This window comes from Pongo abelii, chromosome 2 (assembly GCF_028885655.2).
Source record: "Pongo abelii isolate AG06213 chromosome 2, NHGRI_mPonAbe1-v2.0_pri, whole genome shotgun sequence".
Classification (NCBI taxonomy): domain Eukaryota; kingdom Metazoa; phylum Chordata; class Mammalia; order Primates; family Hominidae; genus Pongo; species Pongo abelii.
In genome coordinates this window covers 99,322,280-99,338,546 of record NC_085928.1, presented here as the reverse complement: position 1 = coordinate 99,338,546, position 16,267 = coordinate 99,322,280, and the positions used below count along the sequence as shown (strand labels likewise).

The window sequence follows — 16,267 nt, the reverse complement described above, 5'->3', positions numbered from 1 at the left end:
TGCACCCATGACGTTGAGAGATACTTGTGAAGGCTGCCATTCTGCAATTTCACCACCCCCACCGCAGCTGGACCAAAAGTGGTCCAATTTTTAGCTGAAAGGAATAATATGGTGCTTCAGTTCTCTATTTTCTGTCTTAAGGAGCTTTGTAGAAAGGACCCCAAACAGATCATTTCAGCATGTCCTCTGACTCCCACTGCCAGACTGTGAGACCACCTTTCCACAGACTACAGAGAGACCTTGTCACATAATTGCATCATTGATGCATGGTGTGCTGATACATAAGTGCTTTGCCATTTCCAGAGAGCTGGCACATAGGTTATCTTCACATCCGTTCAACATACCTGAGGGGTGGGGACTGCTAGAATTTGCCGCCAAGCCTCTCTCTGAAGCACCTAAGTCAGACAGCTAAGAGGCAGTGGACTCAGACCTAAGCCAAGACCTCCCTCAGCTAATGATGACAGTGAGAGCCGCAGCTACTGCAGTGGAATTGTCTCATTCCAGCCGACGGCCCTCTGCTGGGCATCAATATGACTTTCTCCATTTTATGGATGAAGAAAAGAAAAAAAGCAAAGGTGAATTCATTCATCCACAGGGTTGCTGTCATTGGGATATCTTATTAAATGTAAGTATAAATCCCAGACCCAGTGTAAGGAGGGAAATGTTCCAGGCACCATATGCTATTGGCTTGCAAGGTTTCTTCATTCTAAATTTACCATTCCCTCGCTAGATAAAGACCCTGAGCTGAGACATACATCTTTGTTTTAGCTAAAAATGGAATCCATAATTACACTGTTTATCTGCTCCATTTCCTTAATGAAGGGGACTGTGGAAGCCCATTTCTGCTTGATTATCACAAAGGTATCATTTTGGTGAAGTTGCACAAAGAGAACAGAGCTTGCTGGCACCCGGTTGTGAACAGGGGTGCATTCACAGAAACAAAAGAAGAGGAAGGCTTTTCAAATGGCAAATCTATTCATCCCCAATTGTCTGCACATAATTACTGTGAACCCAAGTCAGTTTTTCTCATCAGGGACATTTGTTGCTAAGGGAAAATTAAAGAAATTCAATTGTGCGGACGCTCCCTTGGGTGCTTCATTGTGAGTGGGTGATAGGTCATGGTGACATCGGCGTAACTGGGATAGGAGGCACAGCAGTGTGGGCTCCAGGATGTGAGGGCCAGGCTTGCATCTGGACCCCATCACTCACTGCAGTGTGACCTTGGGCAAGTGTCTTCGTTTCTGAGCTTTAGTTTCTTCATCTGCAAAATGGGACAGTAGCAAGGGCTTGCTTATTCTGTGGTGATGAGGATTCTGCCCGTGCTAAGGGCCTGGCACAGGGTTTGGCATGTAGTAAGTGCATAGTGAGGATTGATGGTGAAGGTGGTGGTGGTTTGCTGTGTGCGTTAATGATGATTGTGATGAGTCACTCTCTGTGGGACCCACAGCAGGCAGTGTCTGCTTCTGGAACCTCATTTTTCCCTTCTGGTAAAAGAAGGAATCAGCCAAACTGAGCTCAGTGATCCTTGAATACCTACAGCTTTGTAAGATGTGAGTTCTGAATGCCTAAGAGTTAAAACAGTATCCAATAGGGCTAGGCACGGTGGCTCACGCCTGTAATCCCAGCACTTTGGGAAGCCAAGGTGGGTGGATCACTGAGGCCAGGAGTTTGACTAGCCTGGCCAACATGGTGAAACCCCCGTCTCTACTAAAAATACAAAAAAACTAGCCAAGCATGATGGTGCTTGCCTGTAATCCCAGCTACTTGGGAGGCTAAGGTAGGAGAATCGTTTGAACCCAGGGGGCGGAAGTTGCAGTGAGCCGAGATCACAGCACTGTACTCCAGACTGGGTGACAGAGTGAGACTCTGTCTCCAACAACAACAACAACAAAAACAGTATCCAGTAGATTGCAAGCAGCCTCAGTTATTGGTTTGAAATTCCATAGATAAATAGTAGTGACTGCACATATATGTGGTGTTTTCCATAGCACTCTAGACAAAGTAAGTTCTAGCCATGTTATTTAAATTAAATGTGGCCATGGCTTTATATGATAATTCACGTTTCCCAAAAGCACATCAAGCAACTTCCAGCCAATAGTCGTGATGCAAATAGACCCAACGGTTTATCACTATATCAGCATGGAGTGCCCTACAATTGTCAAAGGAAAAAGAATTCCATCTCCAGAAAGGATCAGAGCCAAATGAGTCTCACCATTGAGAGTATTGGACTCATTCCATTGTAACTGGGCCCAGACAATTAGAATTAGAGATGGTGCAATTATCAGGCTTATTCAAATCACGTGTGCTGCCTATCTCAGCCTGACCCAAAGACCTTTCTTATTTTTTTTCATTGGCCGAACTTCACAGAGCAATGAAACATATGCATGCTGGAGCCAGACAGCCCAAGGTCAAATTTTGGTTCTGCCACATACTCAGTGGATGAATTTGGGCAATTTACCCTCATTCTTTTTCCTCCATTCACCATCTGCAAAACAGATAACAACTGTTCATACCTCATAGTTTATTTTTTAATTTTGTCATGTTTTACTATTAAATAAATTAATTCATATTAAGCAGGACAGCATCTGGAAAGCAGCAATTTCTTCATCAATGTAGCTGTTATGCCATCATTAGGTTTTTATATTCCGTCTGCATGCTTGTGCCGCATCCACTTATAACCTAAGCTATTGTATACTTAAATCTTTATTTCATGTCAAGGGACTCACTTTTTGAAATTCAAATAATTTAAATGTGAAAAGAAAGTTTTATAAACTGAAAACCAGAATGACTTGCCATACAGAGAAATCTGTTGTAAAAATCAGAACCACGAAAATAAAAAGTGTTACCAAATTGTAGCCAGATCCTATGAGCTTTGTGTTTGGCCCCTTCAGCTTAAAAGGAGAGGAGAGCAAATGAAAGAAAGAAGTGAAAAAGATAGAAAGGTGGTAGAAACTCCCTACTATCAAACAAAGATGTCCTTCTTACAAAACAGAGGCACTGAAAAAGATTTGGGAAGAGAATGATGTTCCCACCACGTGCCTCTTCTGTGTTGTTACTGTTGGGCCTGGAGCACCTAAAATTCACCTTACCCTCCACCTGAAAGGCAAGAAAGAAATGTGTCGTAAGGTACAGAGGTTCTCACATTTTTTGGTCTATTTTATTCTATTTTATTTGTTTGAAAACACTACTCAAGAGAGTCATTCTTGTATTCAGTAGGCATTTAATGTTCCCTCCAATGAGCCAGCATCTTGGGGACAGAGGGACAGTGTCTGAAACCTGGCCTTTCTGGAGAATGACTACCAGCACTGTATAATCAGTGTAGTCAGGAGTCAGAGAGGCAGCCATTTGCTTGCCTTTTCTACCAAAAAGTGATGGTTCAAAACCTGACTCCATGAAATAGCACGAGTGCAGCAGGAGTCATGGTGATAGTAAAAACATACACTTAAGCAGCACTCACAGCGTGCCAGCTACTGTCCATGTAATTCATTTGATTCTCAAACAACCACACAAGCTTGGTACTGCTATTCCCATTTAGCAGATGAGGACACTAAGGTGTAAAACGGTTAAAAGCTTGGCTGCTGTCACAGGATTCACTGCCTGGAATTGGTGCTTTTAGCTACTACATAACTAGCCAGCCTCTGGCCTGTGGATGGTAACATTTGCTAATGACTAGCATTTCATGAAGGCTGTGTGTATGCACGTAGGTGGGCAAAAGTGCCTGCAGGCTTCACTCTGCCAAGAGCTGTACATGCTTTTGTTCATTTATTCCTCAGAACAATCCTGTGAGGTTACTATAGACATTTCCCCTTAATGTCAGTGACCAGTTACTGAAAATTCTATATTCTGACTAAAAGAGCTGATGAAGAGTCTACTTCCTTTTGTTTTAAATAACAAAGATTACAATGCATTGTGCTCCAACCCCAAACCCCCAACCAGTTTCCTCAAAATAATTAAACCTCAATGAAAAGCCTACATATAAGAAACCATCATGCTAGGATACTACAAATGCTTAGAATCGTTTCCTGATCACCACACAAGTGTTTGGTTGTTACCCAGCAGTTGTTTTGCGTGCAGTAGCACTGATGGCTTGCTTAGTGCCAGCAGCATCCCACATGGACAGTGGACAAAATATCTCCCCGTAGTTCTGCCCACCAACCAGTTATGTTTGGAATGTAACGTGAGAGTTTGTTCACACATAGTTTTGTTAAAATCCCATTGAATTTTGGAATTGAAATGTAAATAAGATTTTTTTTTCTACAAAAACAATAGCTGAAGGCTTTGTACAAACTTTGGTATTGGAAATCTATAAGCATTCTCTTGGGGAAATGTTAACAAGTAGACCTCCTGTGAAGAGTACCTGTGCTACTAGCATCCCCATTTTACAGGTGAGAACAGTGAGGATTCGCTAGAAGTGGCAGAGCAGGGATTCGTACTCCAAACTTCTCTTACCTCAGAGCCTTCACCCTTAACCACTATGCTATAGTGTCTATCATTATTGTCATCATTATAATGTCAAAATGACTTCATTAGAATGCTACTGTTATCTTTGTTGTTGTTGCTATTATTATTATTGTCATTATTTGACATTTACTTAACACTCATTATGTTCCAGTTACTGTACTAAGTACTCAACATACATTGTTCTATTTACTTCTCACATCAACCTCTGATAGAACTTTATTATCCTCAGTTTACAAATCAGAAAATTGACACCTAGTGAGGTTTTGGATCTTGCCCACTGGACAATCAACTGCCAAGCCTGTACCGAGTGCCTACTATGTGCTCATCCACATACCAGGGTTATTTAGTGCTTTAAAATTGACATGGTGTGTTATTGGACAAAGAGCTTCATAATAGTAGGATTTGGTTCATGGCTGTGCTTCAAAGACATTACGTATTTTACTATTTCATATTTCAATTTTCTTTCTATTATAAAACCAAGCAATTGTATCATGACCTTTGTCTCACCCTAAATAATATGGTATAACTTATATTTTATACATTTATTCAGATATACATATGTGTTGTTGCTAAGTTTGAGTAAGTCTGAGGTCAGAGACCCGGTGACTGATGTTGTCCCAGAAAGCAGAATTCTTGTGATGCATAAATGATAGCTGATCAAGCCAACACAACTTTTGGAGGAATTATAGCTTATAGAGTTGCTTGGCAGATGAAATCACTTGACTAATTAGAAAATAATGCATTATGGTGTGCTAGAAAAATCACAGAGCAGCAGAAGCGGAACTGTGTTCTGGGTTGCTGTGGGCTGCCAGTCACAATTTTGAGCCTGTGCCTTGCATTCTTTACCTTTTTTTTCCCCCTATCCCTACAGCCCAGAAATTGAAACAGACCCTGGAGCCTTGTGATACTGAATATCCAGCATTTGTCTCTGAGCGCACTATCAAGGAGACTACAGGGAATATTGCTTGTGAAGACTGCTCCAAGTAAGCCTTCCCCCCACCCTCTAACCCCCTACACCTTTCTGCTCAGCACAGAACTTTCCCAGATGGGTCTGTGTGACTTGCAGGCACAGTTACACCAATAGAAAACATGGCTGCCCTCTTGTGTAAGGAAGTATTTCTATCAGCTTGGAAGAAACACCACTTGGCTTTATAAGATATTCTAGACACTGGAAAGCATTCAGAATGCATGAAAATACATCCTGCAGTATAGGAGATTTGTAGGTCAGTTTGTTCATGTTTTGAGAAAGTCCTAATTGGTGCTTTCTTAATTGACGGTTGGCAATTTGTGTGTTCAAGAATGTCCTTACGTATCTTTACTGAAGGCACAAGCCTTCAGGATTTACCCAAACCTGATAAATTGGAAATGTTTCTTGGTGGTTGAGTATGCATTTCCCTGATTGCTAGTGAGGTTGATCCTCTTTTAATGGTTTTATTGGTTATTTGGGGTTTCTGACCTCTTTATTTGAATTGGGCAGTTCCCGTCTGGGTGATTGGATCTACTCTTACTGGTTTGGGTGTTCTTTCTCTTTCAGATACTATTTCTTTACAATCGTATGCATTGTATGTGGGTCTTCCTATTCTCTGGTTTGACTCTTTACAGATGCCTTTTTTTTTTTTTTTTAAGAGATGGGGTCTTACTGTGTTGCCTGGGCTGGTCTCAAACTCCCAGGCTCAAGCAATCCTCCTGTCTCAGCCTCCCAAGTAGCTGGGACTACAGGCACACAATGCATAGAGATTTTCTTTCTTTCTTTCTTTTTTTAATAAGTCTAGTCATGGGCTGAGTTCCCATCTATATGAAGATCTGTTTCCAGATCTTATGGTTTGTTAATACCTATATATCAATACCATATCTCTTTAATTATTATAGCTTTATAATATGACTTGGTATTTAAGAGAACAAGCTCCTTTCCTTATTGTTCTTCTAAGTCTTCTTATTTATTCTTGGCTCTTTACTCTTGCATACTAATTTTGGAACTAGCTTGTTAATTTCCACGAATTCTGATAGGGTTTTGATTAAAATTTCTGTAAGTGATAGATCAATTTAAAGATAATTACTATTTTTTATAATTAAGTATATGTCTTTAGTTATATGCCTTTTCTATGCCTTTTAATACAATTTTATAACTTTATATACTTATACCTACACACCCCATAGTTTTTCTTCTATCATAAATAGTGTATACTTAAAACTACTTTTCTAATTTGTAATAACTAGTATATGAACATATCACTGATTTTTGTATATTGAATATTGTATCCAACACACTGCTAAATGCTCTTTGAGATCGACTTGTTTGTGTATGGATGCTCTTGGACTTTTTGCATGGACAGTAATATCATTTGTGAAACGTTTTCTTTCTAATCTCCATACTTAATTACTGTCTTCTGTTTTATTGCACTATACTTTTGACACATCGTTAAATAAAAGCAATGAGATTAGGCAACCATGTCTCATTCCTGATTTAAAGGAAGTGCCTCCAATAATTACATGTTAAGTATGTTTGCTAAAGGACTTTTTTATTGTCATAAAATATAAAGAATATAAAATTTACCATTTAACCATTTTAAAGTGTATAATTTGGGAGCATTAAGTACATTCACAATGTTGTGCAACCATCACTATTAATTCCATAATTGCTGTAGATTTTTGGTAGTAACAATTTATGAGGCTAAAGAAAACTTTTGTAAGAATTTTTGTTGCCATTGTTATTGTTGAAATCTAAATTGATATTGAATTTTATAAGAAAATTCAACATCCATTACAAAAAAATTTTCCTTAATTTGTTAACATGTTGTATAATAATAATAATAATAATAATAAAAGAAAAAATAAATAAAAAATAAAAAATAAAAAAAATATATATTTTTAAAATTTTAAATCATGAAATATATATATACATATAAAATACTTCTAAGTTTTCTTGGTTATTCTTGACTCTAGTCTTGCATACTAATTTTGGAATTAGCTTATTAATTTCCATGAATTCTGATAGGGTTTTTATATGTATAATATATGTATTATATGTACATATCATATGTATGTATTGTTTGTGTATTTCATGATATCTATAATCATGTATATTTCGTGATTCTATTTTCATAAAATAAATATATAATACATATGTATATGTATTATACATAATCTATGTAGTATATATTACATATGTATAGTATGTGTGTATTACATACTTTATATGTAGTATATATTATATATTAATAGTATGTAGAATGTCTAATGTGAAAATATACTTGCTTTTTCAGGATGGACCTTCCTTGTCATAAACAGGCCAGGCGCGGTGGCTCACGCCTGTAATCTCAGCACTTTGGGAGGCCAAGGCGGGTGTATCACCTGAGGTCAGGAGTTCGAGACCAGCCTGGCCAACATGGTGAAACCCTGCCTCTACTAAAAAATACAAAAATTAGCCAGGCATGGTGGCGGGCACCTGTAATCCCAGCTACTCGGGAGATTGAGACAAGAGAATTGCTTGAACTCAGGAGGTAGAGGTTGCAGTGAGCCAGTATCTCGGCACTGCACTCCAGCCCGGCAACAGAGCTAGATTCCGTCTCAAAAAAAAAAAAGTAATAATATATCACACATATTGCTGGATTCAATTTACTTACACCATGAACTTTTTGTTTTTATGCTCAAAAAGGAGAGTGGCGATACTTTTTCTTCCTTGGACTGTCATTTGGCTTTCCTATTAAGGTCATTTTATTGCCACAAAATTACTTACAGTTTCCCTCTTTCTGTAATATCTGTAACATTTAATATAAGATGGAATCCAGTATCTGTTTCTTGAAGGTTTAGTAAAACTTATAAAACTATTAGTGACTGGTGGGATTTGTATGTGTGTGTTTTTTCGTATGTGTATAAATTTACAACTATGAAATTAGTTTCTTTTGTGGTTAGATATTTCTGGATTTTCTTTTTCCTTTTGAAATGGTTTTGGTGATTATATTTCTTAGAAAACTGCCTATTTCATCTCATTTTTCGAGGTTATTGCAGGCATTGTTGATAATGTTTTCTTTTGATTAAAAATGTTACTGTATTTGTGATTTTGCCCCCTTTTAAAGTTTTTAATTGATCCTCCCTCTTGCTCCCTTTCCTCTTGTCTCCTTCCCTCTCTCTTTCCCTTTCCATACTGCCAGAGATGTGTTTTATCTTTCTTTTATGATTCTTGAGTTTACATTGTTTTTTTATTTTCTAACATTTTGTCTTTGATGCTTAGCTTTTCAGGTTCATTTTATATGTATATAGATATATACATATAAGCATATATATGTCTAGGTATACATTTCTCTCTGCATTCCAGTGCACCTCTAAATTTAACATATATATGGCCTTCATTCTTATTCATCTCTAACAAGTTTCTAATTTTTACCATTTTTTGATCTGTAAATGCTTAAATCGTGTTTTAAAATGTCCAAATATATGGGAGTTGAGGCCATCCTTTTTATTACTGAAGTCTAATTAAATGGCCTTGTGGTCTGTATAACACATCTATTTTAGTATTTGTGGAAACTTGCTTTGTATTTCCAGTCCTTGTCCACATGTTTTTGAAAGCAAGTTACATTCTCTAATAGCTGGGTACAGGGATCAATGTGTGTCCTTTGGACAAAGTATACAAATTGTGTTTCAAACCTACCTTTATTTTCAGTCTATTTTAGATGTCAGTTAATCTCTCACCAGGCTCATGTACGTTTTTGTGCCATTCAGTTCATTTTGCTTTCTGTATTTTGAAGTTATGTTACCATGGACATCCCTGTTCATGATTATTATAGCTGCCTAAGAAATCATTCCTGTTATCACTATGTAATAACCCTCTTTACACATGAAAGTGCTTTATGCCCTAATGTCTATTTGGTTTGCTAATAGCAGAGGTACACTAGCTCTATTTTGGTAATACTTGCTAGCCATATTTTCCCCCTTCCCTCCATTTTCAACCCTTTTTCGTCATTTCGCACCAGGATTTTGTTTTATAAACAGAATATAGCTGGATTTGAAGTTTTTATTATTTCTATTATCTGATAGCTTAATCTTTTAAAATTTATGGTGCTTACCAACAAGTTTGGAGTATTTCTACCATCATTTTATATGCTCTCTATTCCTCGTGTTTTTTCTTTGTTCCTTTCTTCCTTCTTTCTTTCCTTCTTTCCTTCTTTCCTTCCTTCCTTTTTTCCTTCTTTCCTTCCTTCCCTCCCTCCCTCCCTCCCTCCCTTCCTCCTTCCTTCCCTCCTTCCTTCCTCTCTCTCTCTCCTTTTCTTCCTTTCTTTCCCTTCTGTTGGATTGATTGGGTTTTCTCTATTCCTTTTCTTTTTCATACTTTATGTAAAGTACACACTATTCCTTTAGTAGTTGCCCTTTGCCTTTTTAACATATTTCAGTTGGTGAGGATCTCCTCTCTCCTCCAGAACAAACAAAAACTTAAATTTTGTTAAGTTGGATTACCTCACATCTCTTTCATATAATATTTTCTAACCTTCTAGTTCTACTGTGTTTTTAACTCATGAAATAATTATTACTGTTGTTGCTGCCTATAGTAAATAACATGTTTACCTGCATTTTTTTGTGTGTTTATAGTTACTCTTTGATTTAAAAAAAAAAACAATGCTTTTTGTTTTACAGTACTTCAGAAGTTTTTCCAAGAACGATCTGAGAGTGATAAATCATCTCATTCTTTGTCTAAAATCCCAAATTTAGTATGTACTCAACAGTGATGATTTATCTCCATAACATCAAAATTAAAATATTTTGAAGATATTCCATTGTCTTCTCAACTTTTAGCCTTGTACCTTTGTAGGTAGTCTGACCTCTCCCCCATTTCTGATGACTTTACAGTGTTCAGTCTCTCTCGAATGTTCTGAGGTTTCACTGAAGTGATTCCAGATATAAATTCATTTCTATTTTGTTTTCACTTGATTGTGCATTTTATTTATTTATTTTTATTATTATTATACTTTAGGTATATCTCCCAATGCTATCCCTCCCCCCTCCCCCCACCCGACAACAGTCCCCAGAGTGTGATGTTCCCCTTCCTGTGTCCATGTGTTCTCATTGTTCACTTCCCACCTATGAGTGAGAATATGCGGTGTTTGGTTTTTTGTTCTTGCAATAGTTTACTGAGAATGATGATTTCCAATTGGAAATCATTTCTGTTTTTTATGTGCTTTATTCTGGATAATTTCTTTAAACTCATATTCCAGTTCACTAATTTCCTTTTGATCCTGTCTGGTCTGCGCTTAAACAATCTATTGAGCTTTTTATTTCTAGACATTTCATTTGCTTCTCTTAAAAATATATGTTTTCTTTTATACAGTCTTATTCTTAGGTTCTCTGTACCAAATTATAAAAACCTTTTAAGATTGTTGTAATAGTTTAAATTTTAGGAGTATCGATCCTCTTTTTTCTTGTATCTGTGTTTTTCCATGTTAGATTATTGGCTCATGTATTTTGTCATTTTTAACTGTGAATTGATCTTTACTATTAAATATTATTTCTCTGGGAACAGAATAGAATTTGAGTTTCTCTTCACAATACATTTGCATTTTGGCTTCTATCATGTATCCTATTAGTAACAACTGCCTGGGAATAATTGTTATGTAAGTTTTTTTGTATTTAGGAATTTCTGTAACATATAATTAGAATACATATTTTTCCTAAGCGGCATGTAGTTTAGGCTTGAAGTTTGATTTCTCATGGGTGGTATTGGTTTTCCTATTCAGAGCCTCAGAGAGTGCCAGATTATCCGTTTTTTACACTTAGCAGTAAATTTACAAGTTAGCTTTAAGTGTCTTCTCTTGTAAGATCTTTTGTATTTAAACATGTTTGTTTTGTTTTACTATTTCATCTAGTGTGTCTGAGTGTTTAGAGCAGGATGGCTTCCACATTTGCCCAGTCTACCATGTTATAGTTTATTTTTCTGGCTGGGGGCATTCTAGATCCACCACAAGAAAGTACTGAAGTGTACGGTTCAATGCAGGAGCCTTGGAAGCAATGGGTTCAGAATGTGAGTTCTGACTTCAGTAATTTTTAACTCTGTGACCTTGGACAAACACCTTAACTCCATGAAGTTCTGCTTATTCTTGGGTGATTTGGGGGATTATAATGGTAAGCATATCATGGCTTGTTATAGGAGTTAAAGTGAGAAAATGTGTGTTGTGAATTTAGCATAATGCCTGAATCAGATTAAGTACTCAGTAAACAGTCACATGTAACATGTGCATAAGGCTATGGTCTGAATGTTGGTGTCACCCCAAAATCTACTTGTTGGAACCTAATCCCCAATGTGATAGTATTAAGAAGAGAGGCCTTTAGGAGATGATTAGATCATGAGGTCTCTGCCCTTATGAAAGGTATTAGTGCCCTTATAAAATAAGTTTGAGGGAGTCTGTTTGACCTTCCATCATGTAAAGACACAGCTAAAAGGTGTTATCACTGAGGCAGAAAACAAGCCCTCACTAAACACTAAGTCTGCTGGTGTCTTGATCTTGGGATTCCCAGCCTCCAAAACTGTGAGCAATAAATTTCTGTTGTTTATAAATTACCCACTCTGAGATATTTTGTTATAGCAGCCTGAATAGATGGAAACACATAACACCAAATATATAAAAAGTTTTTAACACCTGTAAACCATTCTGATGAAATGTGAATATTTCTTTCCACAGTCTAATGTTATTTCACTACTGTAGAATTCCCTGTATAAAAAGGTATAGCATATATGTCTCAGATATGATCACAGGCCACATGTGATGGAAGGGTTGTTGACAATTCATGACTCTATGGTTTTGTGAGGTAAATGCCACTGGTTTTATAATGATTGAGATCCTTTTTGACCAAATGAATACCATACCCTCAGTCATCATAACTACAAACTCTATGAGACGGCCAGTATCTCTTAGTGAAGATAGGCACAATCATATTTAGTAGAGCAAGTTAGGGTTCTTATTTCCATTCTAAGTGAGAAAACCAATAGAACTAAGATAGGACATTGCTAGAGCAAGCAGTATTTTTCTTTATTAGAAATCATAATTAGAAAATAAAGAAGTAAATGCAGCTGGATTAAAGAAAGTGACCTAAAGATTTCAAACTAAAGAAATAACTACCTTTCATTCAGTAGGAATAGGAGGTCATTGCATTCCTGCTGTGGTCTAGAAACTGTGCTGGTGCTTTGGGGAATGCCAAGATGGATAAGATACAAAGGTGAGGGCTGGGCATGGTGGCTCACACCTGTAATCCCAGCACTTTGGGAGGCTGAGGCAGGCGTATCACTTGAGGTCAGGAGTTCGAGCCCAGCCTGGCCAATATGGTGAAACTCCGTCTCTACTAAAAATACAAAAATTAGCCGGGCAGGGTGGTACACACCTGTGATCCCAGCTGCTACTTGGGAGCTGAGGCACAAGAATTGCTTGAACCCAGGAGGCGGAGGTTGCAGTGAGCCAAGATTGCGCCACTGCACTCCAGCCTGGGTGACAGAATGAGACTCTATCTCAAAAAAAAAAAAAAAAAAAAGCATACTTGAAGCTGAAGAGATTTATATCAGTCATGGCTAGTCTGTTTCAGCTCTCTAATACCATGCTGGGTTGAAGACTCACAGGAGATTGGGTAGTAAGTGGAGTAAAGCTTTGTACAGTGTGCTAGCAGCAGTGAAAAGACACTGTAGGCATTGGAGGATTTTCCTTTCCAAGCTTTATTTCAAGACCACCACCTGGCAGGTCAGTTATACACTGCAGAAGCAGAACAATAAAGCCCCGGGAGTCTGGGTGGGGACAGAAATGGGGACTTGGACTTTTTCTTTTTTTTTTTTTTTTTTTAGTAAACATTTGATTGAAGCATAACACCTACAGAAAAGTGTCCGAACTGTAAGTTTGCAGCTTGATTAATTTGCACAAAGTGAATATTCATGCATAACCAGCACCCTGTTTAGGAAGTGAAATAACATTATAAGCTCCTCAGAAGCTCCGACCCCCACACCTGCCCTCCTCTAAGTGTAAGCTCACTGACCACAGGATAACTACTCTCTTGATTTCTAACATCATGGAATGGTTTTGCCTGTTTCTTATTGCTAACTTGTGAGATGGCAATTTGGTAGGTAGGATATGAGGGCTGATTTATGAATGATCTTGAAGGAGGTCTCTAAGGAATTCACTCAGAAAACAAATTAGGGTCGTAGGAAGAAAATGTGAAGATAGCTCAGGACTTGAGTAAACATTTCTTGATCATCTGCTTGCATCCCAGATGCTGGGCTGCACTTTGAGGAGACAGTGGTGAATGAGACACACAAAATTCTTGCCTTCATGGAGTTTGCAGATGAGTAACCAGGCAATGCCAATACTCCATGGTTAGTGCCGTGATTAGAGAGTAAATGTTACACGGGGTCACAGAAGGAAGGCTTAGGTGGTCAAGAAAAGCTTCCTGGAAGAAATAGCACCTAACACAATACCACCAGGGTGAGGAGAAGTTGGGTATGAACACCCAGGCAGAGAGAAGAGCATTGTGGAGATGAGAGAAATTGTGGTTTGGTCAACACATTGTTAGAAGTTCCAGGAAGCTGAATAGAGAGTTGTGAGTGAGGAGAGATGACAGAGGGGACAAGGGCTGATCAAGGCCTAGGGCTTGTTGCCCTTTTGATCCTGTCAAAGAGAACTAGCCCTTTTAAGGACTTCAAATGCTAACTACCCTGACACCAGTATGGAACCACTGAAAGGTTTTAAGGAAAAGAGTAAAAATGATCAGATTCTAGATGATGGGAAAAATGACATGGTGGCCTCTTGAAACAGAAACTCCTCATTCAGACAGCCATTTGCTACCCCTTTGTCCCTTCCTTCTCTCTCACCGCTAAGCATGCATGCACACACACACACACACGCACATGCTGGTCCTAACAGAGCAAACAACTCACTTGTTCTCTTCCTCTTCCTCTTCTTTTTAGAGATTAGAAATTGACAGATCACTGGGGTAGCTAGTTGGATGAGAAATCAATTTAAGACTACTTTCATCCCTAATCCAAAAATCTTTGTGAAGCTTTATTATAGAATTATGATTTAATGTTTATACAATATAAAAAAGGACCCATAAACAGTTTCGTTGAGTGCTTTTGAAGAGTGGAACCCTTTTATTCTTGTCTTTTGCATATTCTTTTCTCTTTATCCCTCCTTGCTCCATTTTATGAAATACAGTTTATTAGAAGATATATTTGAGTCTTTATCAAAGTATTTATGAAGCTATTGTTTGGCATTTTCTATGAGCTTTGTATTCTCAGAATGCAATATATTAAGGAGGAAAATAATGTTATTTGATTTTTGTTGTCTTTCTCTTCTTGATGACCCATAGATGTACAATGGCCAGCATGACTGGTGGCATCCAGAAAGCTGAATCTGTACCTCTGCTTTACATCTAATTCACATAGAAATTTATCAACCTTTCCCTGGAAGGAATGAGATTTTTCAGGTCTAGTTCTCTAAGACAATTACTAATTTTTGACCAACTTTGTAGGTAACTTCAGGTCAGGGGCAAAGACATTCAAAAATAACACAATTCTGCAGCGTTTGGCCAGGAGTGCGCTGGAAATTGAGTTTGGTGAAAATTATAGTATTTCAGAAATTATGCAGTAAGATCTTTTTCATAGGAAAACATCTCGCCTTCCGCAATGGAACATACAGAACCGTGTCCATTACAAACTAGTCTCAAGGCAGCGATTACTTTCCTCCACAAGCAATAGCAAACCATAGAGCAACAATCCCAAAGAACTGAGCACTTCCCACGGGAACAGGCTTCAGCTGCAGTTTGCTTTTGGACTGTCATTAACAATCTGCCCATCTCTTAGAAGAGATCCACTGACCCTGGTGTCTAAACATTTTGCTAGAGCTAAGTAAATCATGTCAGGTGGTTCTACCCATATAGCAGAAGTCTTTTCAGTCTTCAGAAGTCTTTGATGAACAAAGTTGAGCTGCGTCCTACTCCATTTCTGTGTCCTGTTTCCAGAATCATTAGATGGTTTCATATGGAAAATACATCAAGAGGTGACTCAGTTGCTCTAAATAGAAACCTTCAAATTGGCAACTCCAAAAGTGGACATTTGTATGTCTATAGCATAGACAGATCTATTATAACATACAGTGACAGTATGTAGTGTTTTTAAAGGGATTTTCAAAAATATAGGGTTTATTAAGAATGCAGGAGCCTAAAAGAAAATAAGAATTTACATAAGAATGTCATTAGGGTTGGTGGTTTGGCTGCTCTAACCAATAATTTTTGTCATCCAATACCCCACTGATTATTAAATTAATCTGTTATTCAAACAGCAATCGAAAACAACTCAGCCCATATTTTCTGGGCATTTGTGACTGTCAACAAGTTGGACAAAATTGGAATCTAAAAAGGATGTAATGTTTTACTATTTTCCAGTATGTTTCTTTCCTTCTTGATTACCCAGCCCCCTTTGCCAAGAAAGAGATTCACAAAGATTTGCTTAGAATCAATTGCAAAATAAATAGTTAGAACCAGTTAAGAAAAGTAATTAACCAAAAAGAAAACTTTAAACACATGTAACATTTTCATTTCAACATTTCATTGTTGGCAAAATATTAATTTCTAAGTTAAATTAGATTTTTGTTTTTGTTTTTTAGTGTGTGCTTTTTTAGTTAGTATCACTCATCACTTCTCATAAAAATTATATTGCCATCGGTTTCACTTTGAGATCTGTACACAAGCTTTGCTCATCTTCCTGGAAGCCCCAAAAGCTGTGGCTACAGTTTTCTTCTCTCATCGCTTCTCCCCACGCACCTTTCATTTATCCGCTAAGCTG

At 37.6% G+C, this 16,267-nt stretch overlaps 1 protein-coding gene across 1 annotated transcript in view; it reads left to right on the top strand.

The window, feature by feature from the left end:
- CACNA2D3 (calcium voltage-gated channel auxiliary subunit alpha2delta 3) overlaps positions 1-16,267 on the top strand; it is a 939,714-nt gene that overhangs the window by 883,700 nt on the left and 39,747 nt on the right. The window contains 1 exon segment of the mRNA XM_054552049.2: positions 5,333-5,444. Within this exon segment, the coding sequence (XP_054408024.1) occupies positions 5,333-5,444 (112 nt within the window).